The sequence below is a fragment of the Aulonocara sp. 'chitande type north' Nkhata Bay genome, linkage group LG6 (assembly GCF_057382095.1).
Source record: "Aulonocara sp. 'chitande type north' Nkhata Bay isolate Kocher_YH1m ecotype deep benthic linkage group LG6, A_spYH_male_GT1.1, whole genome shotgun sequence".
NCBI classification, from domain to species: Eukaryota; Metazoa; Chordata; class Actinopteri; order Cichliformes; family Cichlidae; genus Aulonocara; species Aulonocara sp. 'chitande type north' Nkhata Bay.
The window spans coordinates 5,113,173-5,136,355 of NC_141349.1; the positions used below are offsets into that span (position 1 = coordinate 5,113,173).

Sequence of the window (23,183 nt, forward strand, 5' to 3'; positions counted from 1 at the left end):
GAGTAAATGTTCTGAGTACTTCTTCCAACAGTGGTTGATATTAATCTTGTAACTTGCCTTTCATTACAGTTTGAATGAAACGATTTTTCTTACCTCGTGTGAGCTGCAATAGGCCTATAGCATCGGGCAGCAGCAGGTTGTTGAATCACTTCCTGCATTAACGTTTCCTTCTCCTGCTGCTACGGCTGCGCTGCCTATCATAGGATCATCAATAGCGATCATTAACATTGATCCATGCTGGGACTGCATGGATCGCTGTCTTGAAGTGTTTTAATGTCTTCAGAGAGATTCACTTACTGAGGTAAGAAAACCAAACGCTGAAGCTTGGACTCACAGTGGAAAATGAAAGTAAATCAGCCGTGGTGCTCAGAGGGAACATCTGGCGTTCGAAACTTTTCAGAGGATAAACGCGTTAAATATCCGAAAGGTGCTTAAAGTTGTTTGAGAGAAGCATAGCAGTAAGTAAAACGGCCTCCAGAGCATTAATTTGAGCTGAAATGTAAAGAAAGACGCAGCAGCGGGGATTCCCCAGTAGACTGAGCACAGACAACACAACGACCTCTGTCTCTTTTACTTTAAATACATTTAACGCACAATTAACGTTGTTTTACGGTTTCATAGCAGTATAGTAGCGGCAAAGATAAAGTTCACGTGTACCTATCATTAGCATGTGCTGTGTATGACGCCCCACTGTGTGCTGTAACTGTGCGCACACACCTAGAAATGTACAGTCTTGTTCTTTTGATGATAACGGGATGATTGATCCGAAATACTTTACTTTTAGTTATGATTTCCTAATGCGTTGTAGAAGTTGGATTTGTTATTAAAGCTCTGCCTATAGTTTTGTTTTTCTTTTTCTTTTTTTCTTTTTTTTTTTTACATGTATTACTATATATGCTACAGACTTTGGGGGAAAGCACGGTGGCACGGTGGTTAGCACTGTTGCCGCACAGCAAGAAGGTCCACCATCAGGCCGGGGTCTTTCTGTGTGGAGTTTGCATGTTCTCCCCGTGTTTGCGTGGGTTCCCTCCGGGTACTCCGGCTTCCTCCCAAAGACATGCAGTTTGTGGGGATAGGTTAATTGGAAAATCCAAATTGTCACTAGGTGTGAATGTGAGTAGGAATGGTTGTCTGTCCTTGTGTGTTAGCCCTGTGACAGACTGGCGACCTGTCCAGGGTGTACCCCGCCTCTCGCCCTACGACAGCTGGGATAGGCTCCTGAAAAGGAAAAGCGGTAGCGGATGGATGGATGGACTTTGGGGGAAAGCATGTTATGGTGTCAGAGATAGTAAGGGTAGATGAGTTTAAAAACCTGGGGGCAACCATTGAAAGCAATGCATTGTGGACAAGAGAGGTGAAGAAGTGTCAGGTGTGATTTGTGACAGTGATACCAATGAAAACGAAAGGAAAGATTTACAAAATGGTAGTGAGACCTGAGGTTGAGTGGTTTGGAAACAAAGTTAGAGAGACAAGGCTGGCATGTGCAGAAGAGGAATAGTGGATATATTAGAAATGGAGACAGTGGATTTTGAATATAGACCTGCCAGGCAGGACAAAAAGAGGAAGACCACAGAGAAGATTCATGGATGTATATGCAGAGGGTTGATGTGACAGAGGAGGATGCTAAGCATAGGGTGTGTTGGAGTCAGATGATCCACTGTGGCAACCCCCAACGTAGTGATGCCATTTTGCACTGCACAATTTTCTATATCATATTTCTATATTTCAATCACCTGTACTAGCTCTTTATTCTGGCCTCTTGCAAGCTCATGGCAACAGCAAATACAAATCAGGGAGGATCCCCGGAGGAGGCAAGCATTCCCTCTGAGACCTACTCGTTGAGGTCCGAAGAGTCGAGGCTGGGGTCTGAGGAATCCAGAAGGAGGTTGTCGGGCCCCACAGTCTCCTGGGATTCAGAGCTGGCTTCCATCAGGCACAGGTTAAAGTTTGTGTTGAAGCTGAAGGAGGAATTTGTTTGTCCAATCTGCAGAGAGGTGGTGCTCAATCCCCAGCAAAACTCCTGTGGTCACATCTACTGCTTCCACTGTCTCCAAGGACTATTGTAAGAGCTAGTACACCTTAAGATGCACACACACTGGCACAGTTCACATAAAACCACATTTATACTGACACAAGCCTTGTAAAAAATTTGATATAGTCTCCCAAAAAACACACGTGAAATTGAAAAGAACTAAAAGAAAAGCTGTTCAAGTTAAACATATTGGTCTTACAGTCCATCTATTAAAAAAGTTCAGTCAATTTAAGACATGAGCTGGTTGACATAGCACCCTTACTGACACAGTCTACCTTAAAACACACTTATTTTAACACATGTCCTCCTTAAAAAAAGTATGGTTGGGTCATTGTGCTTGGTGTTGCAGGGAGAGTTCATCACCGTCCAACCCAGTTTGCCCAGTGGACAAAGCTGTGATCACAACAACTGAGGTGAGACAGAGGGCAGCTGTAATTTGTCAGGCAGACTTTTAGCTTCTGCAGAAGCTAGAGCTGTGCCATTTACGGTTTTCTTGGCAGGTCCAAGTGTGACATGCCAATACCAATTTTTACTGATTCAGAATTTCTTCATAAGAACTATAATTGACAGCATATAAAACAAACTTTTTTTTAATAGAAACATTTATTTTCATAGTAAAATTAATTATTAAGATTTTTTATTTAATCAGGATTGTAATAATATATAGGATTGTCTCTCACTGAAACAACTGAAAATAAAGTGTCCTGCTACTGGAAAGAAGTGGGCCTCAAATAATGAACTAAAAATGAGTTGCTATACACCCACCTTTACCTGATATGTTTGACCTTTTTAAAAAAAAAAACAAATAAAAGAAAAAAAAGAAGCAAATGTAAAAGATTCATATAGCAAAATAAATGGCCTATAGGTCAACAAACATGATTGATACCCTGATGTCATCTCCCTGGTCAAGAGTGGTTATGGTACAACAGTAATATTTACATTTTCACATAGAATAGAGGTGGGGTCAGACTGTCTCTTGCAAATTGAAACAGATCATTGCAATAAATAAATTAAATCCATTTGTCTTTTTTTTTTAAATAAACACAATATCTTCTTCATACACATAGACTAACATCACAAGAGCCTGTGTTTTTTAAGCGATAACACTGAGGTTTCAACAATATTTGCTGTGTCTCTAATAGTTGTAGTGTACAGTAGAATGTTTCTCTTAAATTAGCTACCTGAGTGGCCAAAACCTATGTAATGAAAGTACAGAATCTAAACAGTAAAGCAGAGGACCAGCTGCAAACAATGACATATAAAAGTAAATGAGTTGCATAAAGTGATTTGAATACTCATGTAGAGTACAATAGCAAGATTTAAGAATCAGTCCATTTGCCATTATGTGAAACTAACTGTGAAGAAGTACATGTTTTACTTTGTCATAGCATACATTCATTATTATTCAATGAGTTTTTTGAGCTAGTTGATAAAGAAGTGTTTGTGGCTGAATAATGAAAATTTCACTGACCTTTGCTTCAGCACCACAGTCAGGTCAAGATTTAAGGTTAAATAATGTATAATTTGTGTGATTTCTCCTGTCTTCCTTCCCTCACCCCCAACTGGTTGCGGCAGATTGTTGTTCCTCTCTGAGCCTGGTTTTGCCAGAGGTTTCTTCCTGTTAAAAGGGGAGTTTTTCCTTCCCGCTGTCACCAAAGCATTTGGGGGTTTCCTGGGGGGGGGGGGGGGGGGGGGGGGGGGGGGGTTTCCTCTGTTTTCTCTGTTTTATTGTAGGGTCTTTACCTTACAATGCAGCTTGAGGCAACTGTTTTTTTTAATTTGGTGCTATATAAATAAAATTGAATTGAAGTGACTGTGTGTGTTCAAGGTAGTGAAAATCCATGCTCTCAAATGTCTGTGAAGGTTCTCAGTCATCCAGGTCATCGTAGTCAAAGGAGCTTGCAAAGAAAAGCGTCTGGACTTCTTTAAGTTGCTTGAAGACGTTTCACCTCTCATCCGAGAAGCTTCTTCATTCTTCATTTGACCTTAGAACTGAAGAAGCTTCTCGGATGAGAGGTGAAACGTCTTCAAGCAACTTAAAGAAGTCCAGACGCTTTTCTTTGCAAGCTCCTTTGACCATGCTCTCAAATGTAACAGTATGGTTCTATGTTTTTTTGGACATCAGTGGAGCTCTTGGACACAGAAGGAAAAGATACACTGACAACACATGACGACACATGCAAACGGTGTTGTCAGTTTTAGTTTGAAAATTTCAGTGTTAGTTTGAAAATGCACTTTTGATTTGTTGAAGTTATAAGAAATATTTTTTCCATGCAGGTTTTCCAGGATAACTGCTGCAAACGTGAAATTTCCAGTTTAGAAGTGTACTGCACCAATGCCCCAGCATGCACGACTATTTTCACATTAAACAATCTGCAGGTAAACTCTATATATGCAAATTGTAGTCTAACAACTTAATAGATTAGATGTTCATGCTAAATATGCATATTGACTCTCTGGCCCACAAGGACACACCATGTTTTGCATAGCAGAAATAAGGTGAGCATGGTGTTTTTAGCTAAAATCTGTGTGCTAGTGTTGATAACAAGACTATTGAAGTTTTGGACATTGCCACTGCAATATCACTCTTTGGTTTTTCAAATAGCTGAAGTCATGTTTGGCTCAGATCTATACAACTGAGGTAATCTGTTCACTCCCTGCAGGAGCACCTGAAGTCATGTCAGTTTGAGCAAGTGCAATGCACCAATACAGGCTGCATTGCAGTGTTACAGAGGAGGCACTTGCAAGAACACCTGACCAACATCTGTCCATACCGCAGGGAACCCTGCCCACACTGCAGGCAGCTGTTCCAGCTCAGCCTCATTCAGGTAAAGTCCACTGACACAGCACAGAAGAGGAACAACTGCACCTTTTCTTTTACCACTGAGAATGGTGATCCAAATCTTTCCAGCTGTTCTTGGTCCAGCTTTCTCAGGTCAGGATTGGTGCTAATTACTAAAGGATTTCATTTGCTGTCAGGGGTGGACTTTATCTCACCAACGAAAATACACAGCCAAAATCTAATTGAATGCTTCTCTTCCTGAAGTGTAACTAATTTACTCTTAAAATACAGTACAAGTATAAATTTATGATGTGACTTTGTGGTGACTCTGTGCTCCATAGGATCATGTGCAGAGCTTGTGTCCAGATGTGAAGGTAGACTGTCCTGAAGGCTGTTCCCAAAAGGTCCCCAGACACAAGGTGAGCTCATCTTCTGAATCACATCATAGCTCTGCAGGAACAGCCATCATCTAACTGTTGCTGTTTCAAACAAACAACCAGCTGTAGTACACAAATATTCTACCAGAGCTGGTTGGTTGTTTCAGTTTTTTCTCAGTTTTAGTACTAAATCAGACATCATAACAAAACCAGAAGGGTATCACTGAAGGATGGGGGTGAGGAAAGAGATCAACTTTAACCAAGAAGATATATGTCCGCATTATTCAAATAGCAACTCTTGTACGTCAGTGGCACAATCTGAAATAACTGGCAGTTATGTATATCCCATCCCCTGCATTCAGTATATACATCATTTATATACAAAACAGTGGACAGCTTAGCAAAAAAAAGCACTATAGTGCTACCAGAGTCTAAAATTGTGAAAATTATTAAAAGGACATTGTTGCTGTAGTTATATATAGTATAAGCTGATGTAACAGTTTCTGATTCACATATACAGACCCCAAGAATTGCTGACCAATCAGTTAAGTATTCCACAAAGTCATCTAGTAACCTGATTTTTTTTCTTTTCTTGCTTTCCAGCTGACCAGTCATAGACAGTTATGTCCTGAAGTTAACAATGACTGCTGTTTTAAGAAATTTGGCTGCTCTGTACAGGTTAGTTCAACTGATGAAATAGTGAAATTGGTTGCTTGGACGTTTAAGATCAAGTGACTTTTTTCCTGTTATGCTATGATTCACAGGGTAAAAGAAGGAATGCCAAGCTTCATGAAGACAAAGCTATCAATCACCACATGCTGCTGGTCCTGAGGAGCAATACCCACCTGGAGAAACAAGTATTTCCACTTTACATAATGATATTGATACTGTACAACAGTACACATATATAACAGCAGTCATTGGGTTAGAGGCATGACGGTGAGGTTCACATATAAGCTCATGTTGACAGTGGTCCAGGAGTTATTAAAGGAATCAAAATGTGTAGGCTCCTGCAGAATAGCACGTGAAATATGAAAAAATCTGCTCCGTTTCAGAAAAACTCATAATTCACAATAATAATCAAGATTTCTCCAATAACATATTTTTCTTTTCTTGTGAGAGTTTAGAATATTCTGATTTTATAAGTAACTTAGTATATTATTAAAAATAAACTCTTACTTGAAAAAGTTACATTAAGTATTCAAAGGATTATATCCAAGATTTTCTCACCAGCATAGCTCATTTAGTATAAGATGACAAGATAAACGTCTAAGAGATAAATGTGACAACAAGCTGTGTGTTTACCTTTGACTGTTCTCTCCCTGTCTCAGATGGAAGTTTTCCAAGAGGATTCGCTGGAAATGGAGCAGGAGGTCCAGACAGACACTTTGCTACTTACTGGACTGCAGAAGCAATTCAGACCACTTTTGCAGCTGAGCAGCAATCATGAGCATGCGGTCTCCATGGCTCAGGTTAAAACACGGCTACAATCTGACTTGTCAACTCTCCATATACTGTCTTTACTTTTATCATATTTGTAGTCAGGATGATGCTGATGAATTTTATTTCAGTTTTACTTTTATTTTTTCGTAATGGCTATATTTAAACTTTGAGGAGCTTCTTTGACTTTCTGTCTTACAGTGCATCTGGAAACTATGCACAGCAGTTCACCTGTTCCACATTTTGTCATATTACAGCTATATTCCAAATAATAATAATAATAATAATAATAATAATAATAATAATAATGGATACTTTATTGATCCCCATGGGGAAATTACTTGTTTTTCTCTGCATTTGACCCATTCACTCAGTGAAGCAGTGGGCAGCCCACTAAGCAGGCGCCCGGGGATAGGATTGAATTGATATTTTACCTTAAAATTCTAAACACAATGCTGCCTAATGACAAAGTAAAAAAAGGTTGCTTGAAATTATTGCAAATTTATTAAAAGGGAAAATAAGAAATATAACACCTACATGAGTATTCAAAACCATAACATTTAAAATTGAGTTCAGGTACATCCTATTTTCATTGATCATGTTTCTACAACTGGCTTGATCTGTGGTCAATTCAGCTGATTGGACATGATTTGGAAATACACTGTCTATATAACATCCCATAGAGTTTTTTGGCCTTTAATTGGCTTTTTTGATAGGGAGAGTGAAAAATCAACAGGAAAGCAAAGGGTGAGAGAGAGGGGAAGACATGCTGCAAAGGGCTGTGACTCAGACTCAATGCCCAATGCCATCCCTACAGTGAAGCATGGTGTTGGCTGTATCATGCTATAGAGATTTTTTTCAACAGCAGGAATTGGGAAACTATTCATCATTTAGGGAAAGATGAATGCAGCAATGTACAGAGGCGGTTCTGTAAATATCCTTGAGTGGTACAGCCAGAGACCAGACTTCGAACCTGATTGACAGATCAGGTTGAAACTGACTGCAGATCTCTAGAGAGATCTGTGCGCTGACACTCCCCATCCCTCCTCCCCACATGATAGAGCTTGAGATTTTCTGCAAAGAAGAAACTGCAGAAAAAAAGACTTGTTGCATCATACTCGAAAAGATTTGAGGCTGTAATTGCTTCAAAAAGTACTGCAACAAAGTATTGAGCAAATGTTGCATATACCTATGTACAACTGTTTTTTACTTTTACTAAATTTCAAAAGTTTCAAGCAAACTTTTTTCACTTTGTCATTAATGGTATTGTGTGTAGAATTTCAGGCTGAAAATGAATTTTATCCATTTTTAATGACGCTGTAACTAGGGATGGGTATCGTTTAGGTTTTATCCAACACCGGTGCCAAACCGGTACTTTTGAAACGGTGCCGGTGCTTAAACGGTGCTCGAACCGGTGCTCGAACCGGTGCTTAAAGAATGGAGAACACAAAATTGGTCCAAAAACCTCTCATGTTTAGCTGTTTTTTTTGTAAAAAGATAACAATGTTAGCCTTTTCTGCAGCTATGGGGCATATATGGTATCACTCTTGGCTGGAAGCAGTGCTTAAACAATGGAAAAACACAAACTTTGTCCAAAAACCTCTCATGTTTAGCTGTTTTCCACTTTTTCTTTGGTCATTTTACCCTTTTTGGCCAGGGTGAAGGGAGTATCTGCCATTAAACAAGAAGCCGCATGTAACTACAACGCTGTTTGCTAGTTCACCTTACATGCATTAATGTAATAACGTGGTTAGCCTACTCAACGTAAATTACACACGAACAACATTAAGCTACTCACGCAGAGAAGAACGGCTGCTGCTGCATCATCATCATTTCTGCTACACTGGCAGGGCTAGGGGCCAGGACTCTCCTCTTCAGGTTTTTGGGGGATGTTGCTAACTCCGAGTCCGATAACAGGCAAACCACCCGTAGTAGGTACGGCGCATTTCTCGGCTTTTAAAACAACGCTATGCGTCGCCAGGTGTTTCATCAGATTTGAGGTGTTACCTCCTTTGCACAGTATCACCTTAAAGCACTTGTTGCTGCTGAGTTTGCATCTTTTGCTGTGAAGTACAGCCAGACTTTGACCGCTTCACCTTGGGCATTTTTAATCTGTAGATCTGCTCTAAAAGAACGTATGTGAAATGAAAAATGATTGGCTAGAATCTGAAGCATATGACATCTCAGGAAAAAAAAGCACCGATATAAAACACCAAATGTGCGCTGCTTTTTGTTCTGGTTACTACCGTTTATATCAGAATCGGTACCCATCCCTAGCTGTAACATGACAATATAGGGAAGTGAAGCACTGTAAATACTTTCCAGATTCACTTTAAAACAGCGGACACTGGAAGGTTAAACCCAAAACAGGCCCCTTAAAGTTCAACTATACTGCAAAACCCCAAAAGTTACCAGAACCTAATTTTTTTTTAAGTTGAAGCTTATAAGAACTTCAAGAGTTTGAATACATTTGACACGTACCTTTTGACTGCAATAAAATTAGCACATTTAAAAAAAAAAATGTTTATTAAGATTTTTGATATAAAGAAAAAAAACAGACAACACAACAGCAAGGGCAAAAAAACAGAAGGCAAAAAATTACACTGCATCAACAAAGATACTACTTCAACACTGGCAAGCTACAAAAATAAAACACTAGGGTGGTAGACTGAATTATTGATCAGAAGACTTTGTTTTAATACATGATCTAAAAATGGCTGCCACACATTAAAAAACGTACTAAGTTTGTCCTCTAATGTATACCTAATTCTCTCCATATGCAGTAGAGCAATCAGTTCTGCCAGCCACGAGGTACAATGTCAGACTTCCAGAGAGCCAAGATAATTTTCTTAGCAATTACCATTCCTAACAGAATTGTAGTTTGTGCAGCAGAGCTGAGGTGTAAAAGGGAAGAGGAGGATCCAAACAATGCAGTTATTGGGTGGCTCTAATGTGCAGTTGTACATATCAGAAAAACATTTAACCAATAGTTATGCAATTTGGGACAAGTCCAGAATAAATGGGTAAGAGAGCCTTCTCCAAGTTTATAACGATCGCATATTGGACTAATGGAAGGAAAAATCCTATGCAAATTAGTTTTTGAATAATGACGTCTGTGAAGCACTTTGAATTGAATTAATGGATGCCTTGCATTTATAGAACAAGAATGGATCCTACACAGACTCCTCTCCCAAACCTCATCTCCAAATAGCAAACCAAACTCTTCCTCCCATGCTGTCTTCAAAAAGTCAGATTTAAAAGTCAAATACTCTGAAAAACCATTCACAAAACCAGAGACCAACTTTTTAGAAGCCGGGGAGCTCAGAAGGAGCTTAAAAATTGGCTCCTCCTCCGGAAGAAATGGAAAGTTGAGGATACTCTGACGAACATAGCTTCTTATCTGTAAATAATGGAAAAAATGTGATGTAGGGAGAGAGAACTTGTTCTGCAACTGGGTAAATGATGCAAATTGCCTATCAATATATAAATCTTTAAGAGTAAATATACATTTCTGTGTCCAGACCTCAAAAGAGGCATCTAAACATGAGGGTGGAAATGCATGATTACGATATATTGGAGTATGGATCGAAGTGTCTGGTAGTGCACAACCTTTTTTGATCTGACTAAAGATTTTAACGCAGTTTAAAACTATAAAATTATTGACCTTGGTTCGCGGATTAGAAGACGAAAGAAGAAGAGCATCACTCTCTACAACCACCCGGGGGCGGGGTATTAGCAAACATGACCTTTTTGTACTCTTCCTGCCAGTAAGCAAGAGTTCTAGCATTCACAGCCCAATAATAAGACTGAAAACGTGGCAGACCAAAACCCCCTTAAGTTTGGATTTACATAGATGAACTTTTGATATCCTGTGAGTTTTAAAGCCCCAAACAAATGGTAATACTACTGAGTCGGCAAAAATATATAAAAATAGATATAAGAATTTAGGAGGAGAAACCATTTTGATTATGTTAATGAAACCTACCATGGAAATAGGGAGAGCCCTCCATTTCCTTTTTCAGTTTTTCAACTTGTGCAGAATAATTCAGCTTAAAGATCAATTTATGATCCTTAGGCAAAGTAACACCCAAGTATTTCAATCTATCTGTAATTTTAAAAGGCAAAGTTTTCAAAAACTCAACTTCCAGGTTTGCAGTCAAAGCCACAAACTCACTCTTCTGCCAGTTAATTGTATAACCCGAGATTTCACCAAATGACCTCACCAGATCCAATAGTACAGGAACAGATCACTCAGGATTTGATGAGAACAAAACAACATCATCCGCATATAAAGAAATGTAGTGCTTGATATTCCCCAATCGGACAGGGTCAATGGAGGGCTCATTCCTAATGTCTACTGCAAGAGGTTCAATAGCAACTGAGAAGAGCAAAGGCCTCAAAGGGCAGCCTTGTCGTGTCCTGCGGTGTAAAGAAAAAGGCGCTGATCTATCTTGGTTAGTGAGAATGGAAGAAGTGGGATGTCTATATAGCATATTAACCCATGATATAAACTGTTCGCCTAAACCGAACTTCTCCAGTACCTAGGGATGGGTATTGATAAGATTTTCACGATTCCGATTCCATTTTCGATTCTGTTTAACGATTCGATTCTTTATCGATTCTCTTTAAAAAAGGAGAACACTAAGGTCGATTAGCTTAGAACATAGGTGTCAAACTCTGGCCCCCTAATCACATTTGGCCCGCGAAGCCATACCAAATTACTATCAGAGCTGGCCTACTGGTATTATACAGCTAATATATATATATTGTTTAGTACTAAGCTTTGCTTGTTCCATATTCAGTTTTTCAGCAAAACGTGTTTGAGTCCATAAGAAAAGATTCATTCTTATATCTGGAGCAATAAATATATTTCAATAAATATTAACGTTAGCCCGCAACTTTGTTCCAGTTTTGAATTTTGGCCCACTGTGTGTTTGAGTTTGACACCCCTGGCTTAGAACTTTGTTTTATATCTTCTCTTTGAACAAGATAGAAATTTAGGAGTAACATGGCCTTACAAACCCAGCAGTGAGATCTTAAGAGATCCAGCCTACGGCTCTTCAATGGGGTGTCACAGGGTCCCCAGGAAAAAAAAATTGTAAATGTAAAATAATAAAATAAATATTCTTCAGTAGCAATAACAAAGTATAACATAAATTGTTCTGTGGCAATTACACAAGAATATCCAGTAATGTCCCTGCCTACAATTAAACACATTCACTTACCGAAAATCGGGGCATCTGCTGTGGCAAATGGGTGCAAGCCTTTTACCACAAACTTAGTCACTGCTTGGTGTCATTCATCTATCCTGGCCTGAAAGGAGACGCTACCGGTAGACTGCAGCGAGAGCTGCCAGCATCTGAGCCAGACTCTGTCTCTCTCATCACGGTCACCTAAAAGCACAGTAATGGCAGGTTTTGTAATAAGGCAGATCGTGCTAACATAATATGCACTGTTAGTTGATTATTTACCTGCCGCATTAACGGGAGAGGACGTGCAAACGTTACCGCTGCTGCTGGGTTGAGCTTCACGAGTCCGGAGCGGAATTAAAAACACGACATTCATTTAAGGTCATCGCGTGTTTTGTGAGCAAATGCTTTTGCATATTCGTAGTGTTTCCTCCCTTAACCTTCCTGCCTTCTTGGGACCTTTTTGTGCCACTGCTATGTGTTAAATGGCTGCCATTTCCACTGTGTTCAGTGGAATATAACCAAACTTGCCACAGGATAGTTTTTACCTGTCAATGTTAATATTCCAGTGTGAATTCCTTAAATCAGCCTAAAATGGCTGAGCAGCAGAAATCCCCACACCCATCACCCTGGGGACCATTTTCTGCCCATTGACTTCCATTATAAACGCTATTTTTCAACCCCAAATTATCATCATATGATTTTATTTTTTCTTCTTTTCTTGGATGTCAATGAAGACTCAGGGCCTTGAAGTTTTAATTTTTAAATTGCAAAAAAAATGCAAAAAAAATAATGGCAGGTCAAAATGTATGTTGGTGCCAATCTTTGGTCCATCTAAAGGCCTACTTATAATGACAATCACATATTACTTCAACTGGTTTTTTGTGGAAATATTTAGTTTCGTTTTTTGGTTTTTGGGGCTTATAACACAGGGCGCTCATGTAATAACACTGGGATTTGAAGGGTTAAAACAACGAAAATATAATTAAAACTTTACATGAATATTTCAGGGAGAAGTAGTTTTACAAGGTTGGCTAATTTAAAGTGGAATAAAATATGGATATATGGTCTTTTTATGGCGTGGCTGAGAATGGTCCCTAGGGTGATGGGTGTGAGTTTTTTAAAGGATGGCAGGAGGGTTAAATGAAATATCTACTTTGCAAGTATTGCAAGTTGCCCTGTTGTCATCCGTTCTCGTAAAGTATAATCAAACTTTTGAGCGTTTGAGCCGCTTACGCACCGTGTTTCCTGCCAGGTAAATGACGCTCCGCAACGTGATGACGTCATTCGGGGCAACTGGAATCGATAAGGGAATCGTTTGCAAAAATGGCAAACAATTCCAAGGAATTGAAACAGTGGGAACCGGTTCTCAACAAGAACCGGTTTTCGATACCCATCCCCACCAGTACCCCAAGCATATAGGCCCACTCGACCTGGTCAAACGCCTTTTCAGCATCTAAGCTCAGTACTGCGATCTTGCAAGTCCCCCAATGCCTATGATACATAATGTTCATCAATCTCCGAACGTTAAAAAAGGAAAACCTCTGGGGCACAAACCCAGTTTGATCTGGATGTAAATTAGCACATTTAATATATAAATTAAAAAATATTCAGTTCCTGCTACTTAAAGTTATAACTTAAAAGGAATAGCACAATAGAGTCACTTTTCCAATTTAGAAAAACTCAATTTTCAAGCAGTCTTTTGAATTAAACAAAAGTCAAATACCTGGACATTTTCTTGGTTTCCGGCAATAACACAATGTGATGTTATTATTCAAGAAATTATTTAAGAAAATAAAATCATTTCCTCAGAAAAAAACAGAGAAAAACACAGTTCTGGGGGTCATGTGGGAAGCAGCAGCGGTGGCAAAACAGGTTCGGAGGCCGACTGCGTGGGAAACAGCGGTGGTACAGGCAAAACTAAGGCTGCCATGATGGCAAAGAAAGTGCTGGTGTGGAAAGTGGCTGGTGTCAGTGCGACTTGGCAGCCATTGGCAGACGGCTGGTGTGCAGGGCCAGATGAGGCAGGACCACATGAGGCAGGACCAGACGGCGCACTGACCTCTGGTGGAGATGGAGATGGGGGAGACTGTGCGTAGAAGCTGCAGGTGGTTGAGCTGATGATTCAGTAGTCAGCAGCATGGAAGCTATGGGTGATGGAGCTGCAGGCGGTGGTGTGGCACCTGCAGATGGTTGTGCTGGTGATTGTGCTGGAGGTGACATGGCAGCCACTGGCAGTTGAGCAGGTGATGGCTGGGCGGACTATCCTAAGGCCCCGGCGGAGACGGATGGTGGCTTGGAAGCCGCAATCAGCTGGAGCAGCTCTCCTGAGCCTCCAGTGGAAACAGACATCAAACCAGCAGGTGTGGAAACCTCTGGGTGAGGCGAAGCTAGCTGGAGCTGCGCAGGGCACAAAGCCAGCTCAGGATGCTTCTCGGCCTGCAGAAATGTTAAGTCTTTTGCAGGCTGGATGAGCTCGCTTGAGCCCTCAGCTGACAGAGGAGGAGGCTGGGGCTGTTTGTGCCCAAGCTCTTAGCCGATGATGAAGGTGTCTGGGTCGGCTCACCCTAGCTCTCATCTGAGAAGGCTGGCAGAGCTCCCAGGTGGAAACAGCTGCAGGAGGTTGAGATGGCTCAGCCTCTTGGGAGAGTTTCAATCTCTGAAACAGCCACACACAGTTTGAGGATACATAAATCATTGTTAATGATGGAACAATGGACAGAGGAAAATACAGGGCTTAAATACACAAGGGAGTGTATTTAGTAATGAGGGACTCAGATACAGGAGGAGAGCAGGGAATAATCAAACATAATGAGACAAAGGGGAAGCTAAACTCAACATACTGAACACAGGACAAGGACTATCAAAATAAAAAAAGGAAGCATGAAACGGACACAGACTGACAGACTGAGACTCGGGAACAAAGGAAACATGAAACAGAGACAAAAGTAACTAGATATGGAACACAGGGAAGACATAGTGACAGAGTGCTAAGACTCAGAACTAAGCATGCAACACACGTAGACAAAATAAAGAGAACAAGAATACAGAACTAAACCTTCAACAGATACATGACACCAGGAACACAGGGGAGGCACAGAAACAAAACAGAAACTAGGAACTATAAATATAAATATAATACAAGCAGAAAACAATAATTCAAATAATATAACTTAAAAAAATTTCACAGACCCAGTACTATGACAACCAGCTTCCAGACCCCTGTACTCGGAATGATTACAGCGGTGTTCAGTCCTTGGGATAACTATAGTAGTGTAGGTGTAATGCATAGATCACTCCAAATATTATCAAGAAGTTCATCAGCATTTTTTGGAGGCCTCCAGTCTCTTTGATGGCAGACTTTCACAGTTTGGACATGTGCAGAGGTGGGCTGGTAGATATATTTGGCAAAGAATGTTAGATATTAATGAAAAATGAAAACAAAGTGGACCATTGCTAGAATTCAAAATCTCACTTTTGGTTTGAGGTTCATGCTAAATAATCTCTTTCCATTGTGGATTTTTTTTAAATTCAGCCATAACTTTTGCTGACTTGCTGACCTGTTTTGGAAGCCCACTACTTGAATAGTCATTGGTTGAATAAGACAACTGTTACGTTTGGTGTAGATGTAGGTTTTCCCAACAGTCACCTCAAGGTGCTTAAAATTGTAAGGGAAAGCTTACAATATTAAGCACCTTGAGGTGACTGTTGTGATTTAGCACTATATAACTAAAATTGAATTGAGTAGAACAATTCAAATTAGTAGAACATGTTAAGCATACTCTGTTTTAACTCTCAGTTCACCTACATTGGAAATAATAATAATAATAATAATAATAATAATAATAATAATAATAATAATAATAATAATAATAATTAGTCTTTCAGAAGAAAGAGAAGTAGAATTTTGGATGGCTACTATCTTCTTTTTTTTTTATTCATGTTTTGGATGGACAGAAACATATACACATATACAACGGGAGTAATAATATTGTCAGTTCTCCGTCTTAACAGCAACAAACAAATAAGAGCTAACAATAGCTAAAGAAAACCAAAAGAAAAAAGAGAAAAAAAAGAAGAAAAAAAAACAGAAGAAACAAAATAAGAAACTGCCTACTGGGAAACACCAGCAAAAACAAGAACAAAAGGGGCAGAACACCCAGGTGCCTAGAAACTAAACTCGACCTTGACCAATTTCTTTCCTCTACTGGCTGTCAAAGAAAAAGAACAACAACAACAATGACAACGACATAAGGAAAACAAAATAAGAAAAAAAAAACAACGTATCACATTATCTAAGAGACATTGTCGATGTACAACAAAAAGGGACCCCAAACCTGATCAAAAATATCTTCTCTCCCCTTAACTCTGTACGTAACCTGTTCATATAATGCCATCTTGGACATTTGTTCAGACCATTCCCTGAAACAACAGGGGCTGGATGATTTCCAGTGCCTTATCCTGCAGCCTGTTATGAAAGCCAAACGCACCCATAGTCTCTGTCTTCTAGTGAGAATACTGCTGTCAGGTAACAGACCCAGGGCACACAAAGCTGGAGACTTAGAAAGGTGAAGATTAAAAAGATCATTCACAAGGTTAATGATCCCATCCCACAAATAATCATTTTTCCGGCATCCATACAACATGAACTAGGGTCCCGGCTTCCTCCTGACATTTCCAGCAGGTGTCAGTGTAAGCAAGCTTCAACCTGACTAGCTTACTGGGAGTCCAGTAATTTCTGTGAAGCAACTTGTATTGGATAAGCTGAGATTGTGCTTCACGTGAGCAAACATACCATGATGAAGCCAGCTTCTTCCAACTATCCCCTGAAATCTGAATTCCCAGATCCTTCTCCCAGCACTGCCTCAGCCCCTCCAAATTGGGAGAGTGCGCCTCTCTGAAGATCCCATAGAATTTGGATGCTCTGATTCTATTGATACCAGGAGCTGCAAACACCTCCTGAATACTAGATGGAGGGTCTGAGTTATTGTTCAAAATGGCTTTAATACAGTGTCTAACTTGAAAAAACCTCCAAATTTCCCTTGGATCCAGATTACATTCTTGTCTGATTTCCACAAATGATTTCATGCCAGTTTGCCCAAATAAATCCCCCACCTGGTTGATACCTGCCCTAAACCAAGCCTCCCACCTGAACGGTTTCTTACCAATTAATATTTTCTTATTATACCAGATAGAGGCTCTAGAGGTAAGATAGGGGCTAGTGTTGATAAATTGATGAGCTCTAAACCAGGTCTCTTGTATGAAAGCCAATACTGGATCTTTAAACGGTACTGGTCTTCCCCTCTGAGTGAGGAAGGCCTCTAAAGTATTTGTATTCTATTTTTATCTTATTGTATATTTATTTTATTTTATTCTACTGTATATAGTATTTCATTTTATTCTATTCTGTACAGTTGTGTACTGTATTTATTCTTATTGTATTCTAATTTTTGCCTCATAACTTTTGCACTGTCCACTTCCTGCTGTGACAAAACAAATTTCACACGTGTGGGACTAATAAAGGTTATCTTATCTTATCTTAAAGATGAGGGAGTCACAAGACTTGAGGACAGAGGACAGGGCGGTGAGGACAGAGCTAATGAGTTGAATCTGTTTTTCAACAGACTCAACATTGCCATAAATGCTCACCCTCCTACTGACTTACTTGTAGTCAGTGTGCAATCCACAGCCACAGCACTCTCTCTCCCTCCCCCTCCACATGGCACCATAGCTTCGGGTAAAAGTCCTGACACCCCTCCCCCACCTATCATTTTCACTCATGACCAGGTTCAAAGACAAATGAGAAGATTCCACTCAGGCAAGTTTGCTGGACACATAACTTATTTATTTGAACAGTTTCAGTCAGGTTTCAGAGCTCATCACAGCACAGAAACAGCTTTAATGAACAGCTTTCTTGTCCTGCTAGACCTCAGTGCAGCATTCGATACTGTTGACCATAATATTTCATTAGACCATGCTGTAGGTGTTAAAGGCACTGCACTACAGTGGTTTAAAACATATCTATGTACTAGACTCCAAGTTCATGTAAAAGAAGAGGCCTCTTCACACGTTTCACAGGGTTCTGTGCTAGGACCAATTCTGTTTACGTTATGCATTCTTCCCTTTGGCAGTATCATTAAAAGGCATAACATTAATTTTTACTGCAATGCTGATAATACCCAATTTTATCTACCCATGATGCCAGATAACAATGTTTTTTTCTGAAATTTTTTTTCTTTTTTGTTGATTATATTCTGTCTTTCTTAATTTTAACTACCATAAAATTTAGAATGTTTTATTTACATTTGATGTAAATAAACACACAAATTACCCCACTGTACCCATGTCTGTCTGTGTATTATCAGAGAACTCTTAGAAGGCAAGAGGATACCCTATCTTCTGTCCAGCTGGACCTCCAGCAGGTGTCTCGGGGGCTTCGTCCTCATCTGGAGGAGCTAGCACAGCTCAGGAAGTCTCTGGATGTTGCGATGCAGGAAGTGTCTGAAGTTGAGGCCCTTAGAGAGCATCTAGGTAACTGAACCTCAGACCTCTTTACCACAGTAAATGTAACAGCGTCTTCCCTGTATTAATAAATTGTTACTTGGTCAGATATGAAATATGCTGTCTTCATTTAGCAACAGAGACTGTAGCTAGACAATGTCAAGTAGTCTGGTGCGATCCTCCAGTAATATCTTTCACCATCCACCACTTGTCTCAACAAGGTTAAGAGAAGGTTCCAGTTCTCCACTTTCTTTACTTTCATGTTTTCAAGAACATGAAAAACGTTCTTAATCGTAAATTGAAACAATGAGTAATTTCTGCATTGATGCAATATAAAATGAAGAAAAATATCAGTTGTCCTCCTTCCAACAGTCTGTGCTTCTGATTTTGAAATTTAAAATACCAGATTAGGACCCTTTATGGACTTTTATGGATGTCGTTTAGTCTGAGCTCATTTACTATAAAATTTCTGGATAAAGTCATTAACACATAAAAGAAATGAGGTAAGATACTAAGGCTGCAACCAACAGTTATCTTCATAATCACAATCTGGAATCTGAAAAGGTTAATCCAGCCTTGGTGGTTATTACTCTGTTTTTCTGAACTAAATGAACAGTAAAATAATTCAACAATGATTGGGCGTGTCTAGACAGTAAAGAATATTTCAGGATTTCGCTAAATGATCTTATTATGTTCTTCAACCAGGAACCTTGGAGGAGAACTTAAAGCGTCACTCAGGCCTCCTACATCTTCATGCTGCTCAACTTAATCTCAATAAAAAGCACCTGCAGGAGCTTGAAGTGACATCTTATGATGGGAAGTTGATCTGGAAAATTGAAGACTTTGGGAAGAGGAGTGGGGCAGAGGCCAATGGTCAGCTGTCATGCCTGACAAGTGTGCCATTCTACACTGGACGCTGTGGATACAAGATGGCCATTAAAGCCTATCTGAATGGGGATGGGGAGGGAAGAGGTACTCACCTGTCACTTTATGTAGTCCTCATGCCTGGAGACTTTGACACTCTTCTGCCATGGCCTTTCAGACAGACTGTGTCTCTCTCTGTTCTGGACCAAAGTGGTGCCTCTAACCATCGGAGTCTCAGCTTCAGACCTGACCCTACCACCAAATGCTTCCAACAACCCACTCCTGAATCCCAGACCAATGTTGCTGTTGGATTTCCTTGCTTTATTTCCCACAATATGCTGCAAACTCCCCAAAATGCTCTGTACGTTAAAGACAACACGCTATTTGTGAAAGCTAAGGTGGATATGACAGGTTTTGAGCAGCTGTAAAATTTCTTCATTATCTGATGATAAGCTTAAATGACAATATTAACAAAGATATACCATAGGGATGGGGTCATGTGGCCCAGCCTTAAGATGGCAGCATAGCGGGATTGCTACTAAGACAGCGTACAAACTGTACGCTGTTAGTGTGGTTTGGAATATACAGCATTGAAATGTCTAAAGCTTCATCTGTCAAACGGTGTGAAATCTTTCCCGAAGACGCAAGACAGGCACTAAGACAACCGCACCAAATCCAGCACACAACACAGATGAAGTATTGGATGAGTTCAAATCAAATCTGAGACATATTGAACCAGGCGGCTCATATCGAGGAGGCTGAGGCTTGCATTGTTGAGGTAGAAAGCACACTTGAAAAAAACAGAAACATCACTGAACTATCAAAAGAATCCTACTTCTTGAAGCCAAAACAGATGACTTAGAAAACCGAGTAAAATGAAAGAACTTGTGCATCTTTGGCATAAGAGAGGAAGCAGAGGGGAAACAACCACTCTTCGACTTTATTAACAACATGCTACCTAAATGCTGGGGCTAGCGCCTGACAAGTCATTCACACTGGAACGAATACATCGCACGCTAGCCCCCGGGAAACAGAACAGAGCGGTGCTCATTGGTTTCTTAAAATTCCAAGAAAAAGAACTGGTATATTGGGAAGCAAGAAAACAACAAATTACACAAGATCACATTTGCATAGGATCTGTCTGCGGAAATGGTTAGGATCCTATGGGGATTTTTACCAGGTTGTCAAGCTGCTTATTGATAATAATGCCTTCCATGGATTCCAGCACAACCCCTATAGGCCCAGGATCCTGTACGATGGAAAGATCCACCTTTTCTCAACACCTCAAGAAGCTGAAAAATTCTATAAGAATCTGCCAAAGGACACATGAGAAGATGCCCATGATCAGTAAGTCGTAAAGGACAAGTTACTTAAACAACAGGTTAACCTTTAAGACATTTAATGAGACAGCTCCTGCTCCTACATAACTGATTAGCAACAGAGTCATTGACAAGAGACAGATAAAATCTTGAGTTTGAATTAATACAACATAACTGGGCATTTTAAAGCGCATATTCGTTCTAAGTTTAATCTGAATTGTTTTAGGATCTTTACTAACAGCTGAGCCTTAATTAAGTCATTATTTTTTGCTATCGAGGGTAAACTTTATTTTATTATGGAACAAATTAGTACCTTTATATGATTAGTAGACACTGTCTGATTTATGGGGCTTTAGTGAGGTTGCGTTGACTAGTTACTCCTCAGTGATGTGGATTAACACCCTCCAAATATTTTGCTCAAGGGAAGGGGGAGGCATTTCTGATAAGTAAATGCAAATGTTCAATCAGAGATTGTTTACAAGTTCTGTATCTGGTGTGTGTGAGTATGTGAATGTATGTGCAAACCTGCATCTCCTTTTTCCTTACTTTGTCTATCTTAAGTACACAATCTGATACTATTTTATGAAGAGGACAACTAAAGAAAACATTTTGAACGTTAACATTCCGTTAACATCCTCTTATAGGGGAATCAGTCTTATGGGTTGTAGTGATGGGTCGGTTGCGAACGAAATGGCTCTTAGAGCCGGTTCTTTGACGTGAACGACGAGAGCCGGCTCCTTATCGCGAGCCGTGGGGTTTTTTTTCTTTCTCTCACCCTCTCTCTCTCTTGCACTTTTTTTCCCGCTTCACTCCGCATGCGAGCCTTGTGCTTTACGCTGGGCAGAGGGGGGAGGGGCGGTAGTTACATTCAGTAATAATAATGGATTTGGATTTATATAGCGCTTTTCAAGGCACCCAAAGCGCTTTACAATGCCACTATTCATTCACTCTCACATTCATACACTGGTGAAGGCAAGCTACGGTTGTAGCCACAGCTGCCCTGGGGCAGACTGACAGAAGCGAGGCTGCCATATCGCGCCATCGGCCCCTCTGGCCAACACCAGTAGGCGGTAGGGTAAAGTGTCTTGCCCAAGGACACAACGACCAGGACAGAGAGCCCGGGGATCGAACCGGCGACCTTCCGGTTACAGATACGCTTCCCAACCCCCTGAGCCATGGTCACCCCAGTAGCACAGGAACAGAGCGGGAGGGAGAGACAGAGAAAAAGCCAGGGACAACAACCTCACATTCATTCATTCATTTCATTTATTTGTTCATTTTCAGGCACAACAAATACCTATATTGAACATAAAATGCACAAAACAAAAAAAAAAACATTAGAAAGGTATAGTAATCATCCACAACTATTTTCAGTTGCAGATGATAAAGGATTCAGAAAGTTAGTCATGCAAGCCCATATGACAGAGAATATGCATGTATTTTTTGTTTTCATATTATAATTTATATTTAATTGTGTTGTGGTTTGCAGTGTTTTGTGTTGTTTCACTTTAAATGTGTAAAAGGAAAAAGCTAAAAATTTAAATAGTTAAAAGTTGAAATGTGAATAGTTGATTTTTGTATTATATGATTTATTTATTACATTTTATGTGGAGTGAATAAATAAAAGTATATTTACGGTGGCCCCTACAGACAAAGCACATACAAACTTCAAATCATGTACGAACTCTGAAGCACGTACAAACTCCAAAACACGTAAAAACACGTACAAACTCCAAGACACGTATAAAAGACAACAGAAGTGCTCCAGGATGCTAGGGGCAGTGTTGAGCTTTTGTTACCTCGTGGCTACACAAGCCAGCAAGTACCAACGACCGGATTTGGTGTGTGGTAGTAACATGTAAATGAACATTTTTTTTTTTTAATTATTTGACTATATATGAATGCTTGTGTATAAATACACAAACAATACACATATGCTTTCATGCTTTCAATTGTGTAATTTAAGTGATCTAGGTAGCTCTGTTTTGGAAGTTCAGTTCATGCTAGAAATGTGTTTTGGAGTTTGTATGTGTTTTGTCTCTAGGGGCCACCGCATATATTTCTATATAAACATATATAAATAAAACCACTTTTTTTTTTACATTAGTAATTCCTTTTGTGCATAATTTTATATTATTGTTAATAATAAATTAACTGAAGCAACAAAACCTGAAGAGCCGGTTCGGAACCGAAAGAGCCGGCTCTTTTTAGTGAGCCGATCCGAAAGAGCCGGTTCTCTAAAAAGAGCCGGAAATCCCATCACTAATGGGTTGTGATACAAAGATTTTGTGTAAAGCGTTTTCTAGGAGATTGGATAAATATGTGCTTAATTTGATAATAGACGATCAACAAGGTTTTGTTAAAACGAGACAAGGCTATCACAATAGAAGACGTGTCCTCAATGTACTGTATGACAAAAACAATAATGACACACCACTGTTATCACTAGATGCATGCAAAGCCTTTGATAGAATAGAATGGATCTATCTCTTCCAGGTGCTCCCCAAATATGGACTGGGTGAAACATTTCTCAAATGGATCTGGTTCATGTATACAAGCCAGACAGTGCAAGTTTTAACTAACAATAACATGTCAAAACCCTTTAATTTACAGCAGTCAACCAGGCAGGGCTGGCCTCTGTCTGTTTGTGTTAGCAATAGAGCACAAACACAATGTTCA

At 39.8% G+C, this 23,183-nt stretch overlaps 1 protein-coding gene across 2 annotated transcripts; it reads left to right on the top strand.

The window, feature by feature from the left end:
• The first annotated feature begins 163 nt into the window (after positions 1-163).
• Positions 164-22,579, top strand: traf5 (Tnf receptor-associated factor 5). 2 transcript variants are annotated; one of them, XM_086294716.1, is made up of 11 exons: positions 164-301; positions 1,767-2,062; positions 2,382-2,445; positions 4,310-4,411; positions 4,696-4,860; positions 5,156-5,233; positions 5,795-5,869; positions 5,956-6,048; positions 6,523-6,663; positions 18,186-18,351; positions 19,027-22,579. In XM_086294716.1, exons 2-11 carry the CDS (start codon positions 1,770-1,772, stop codon positions 19,611-19,613), a joined length of 1,764 nt encoding a protein of 587 aa, XP_086150842.1. In that variant the 5' UTR covers positions 164-301; positions 1,767-1,769; the 3' UTR covers positions 19,614-22,579. The 2 variants fall into 2 exon arrangements, with proteins under 2 accessions (XP_086150842.1, XP_086150843.1); XM_086294717.1 differs by lacking the exon at positions 164-301 and having other exon boundaries at positions 433-2,062.
• The last annotated feature ends 604 nt before the right edge of the window (positions 22,580-23,183 follow it).

Coding starts and splice junctions, on each gene's coding strand:
- traf5 (XM_086294716.1), top strand. CDS start 1,770: ATGGCAACAGCAAATACAAATCAGGGAGGATCCCCGGAGGAGGCAAGC. Junction 4,412..4,695: donor TCACATTAAACAATCTGCAG/GTAAACTCTATA, acceptor CACTCCCTGCAG/GAGCACCTGAAGTCATGTCA. Junction 6,049..6,522: donor ATACCCACCTGGAGAAACAA/GTATTTCCACTT, acceptor TCCCTGTCTCAG/ATGGAAGTTTTCCAAGAGGA.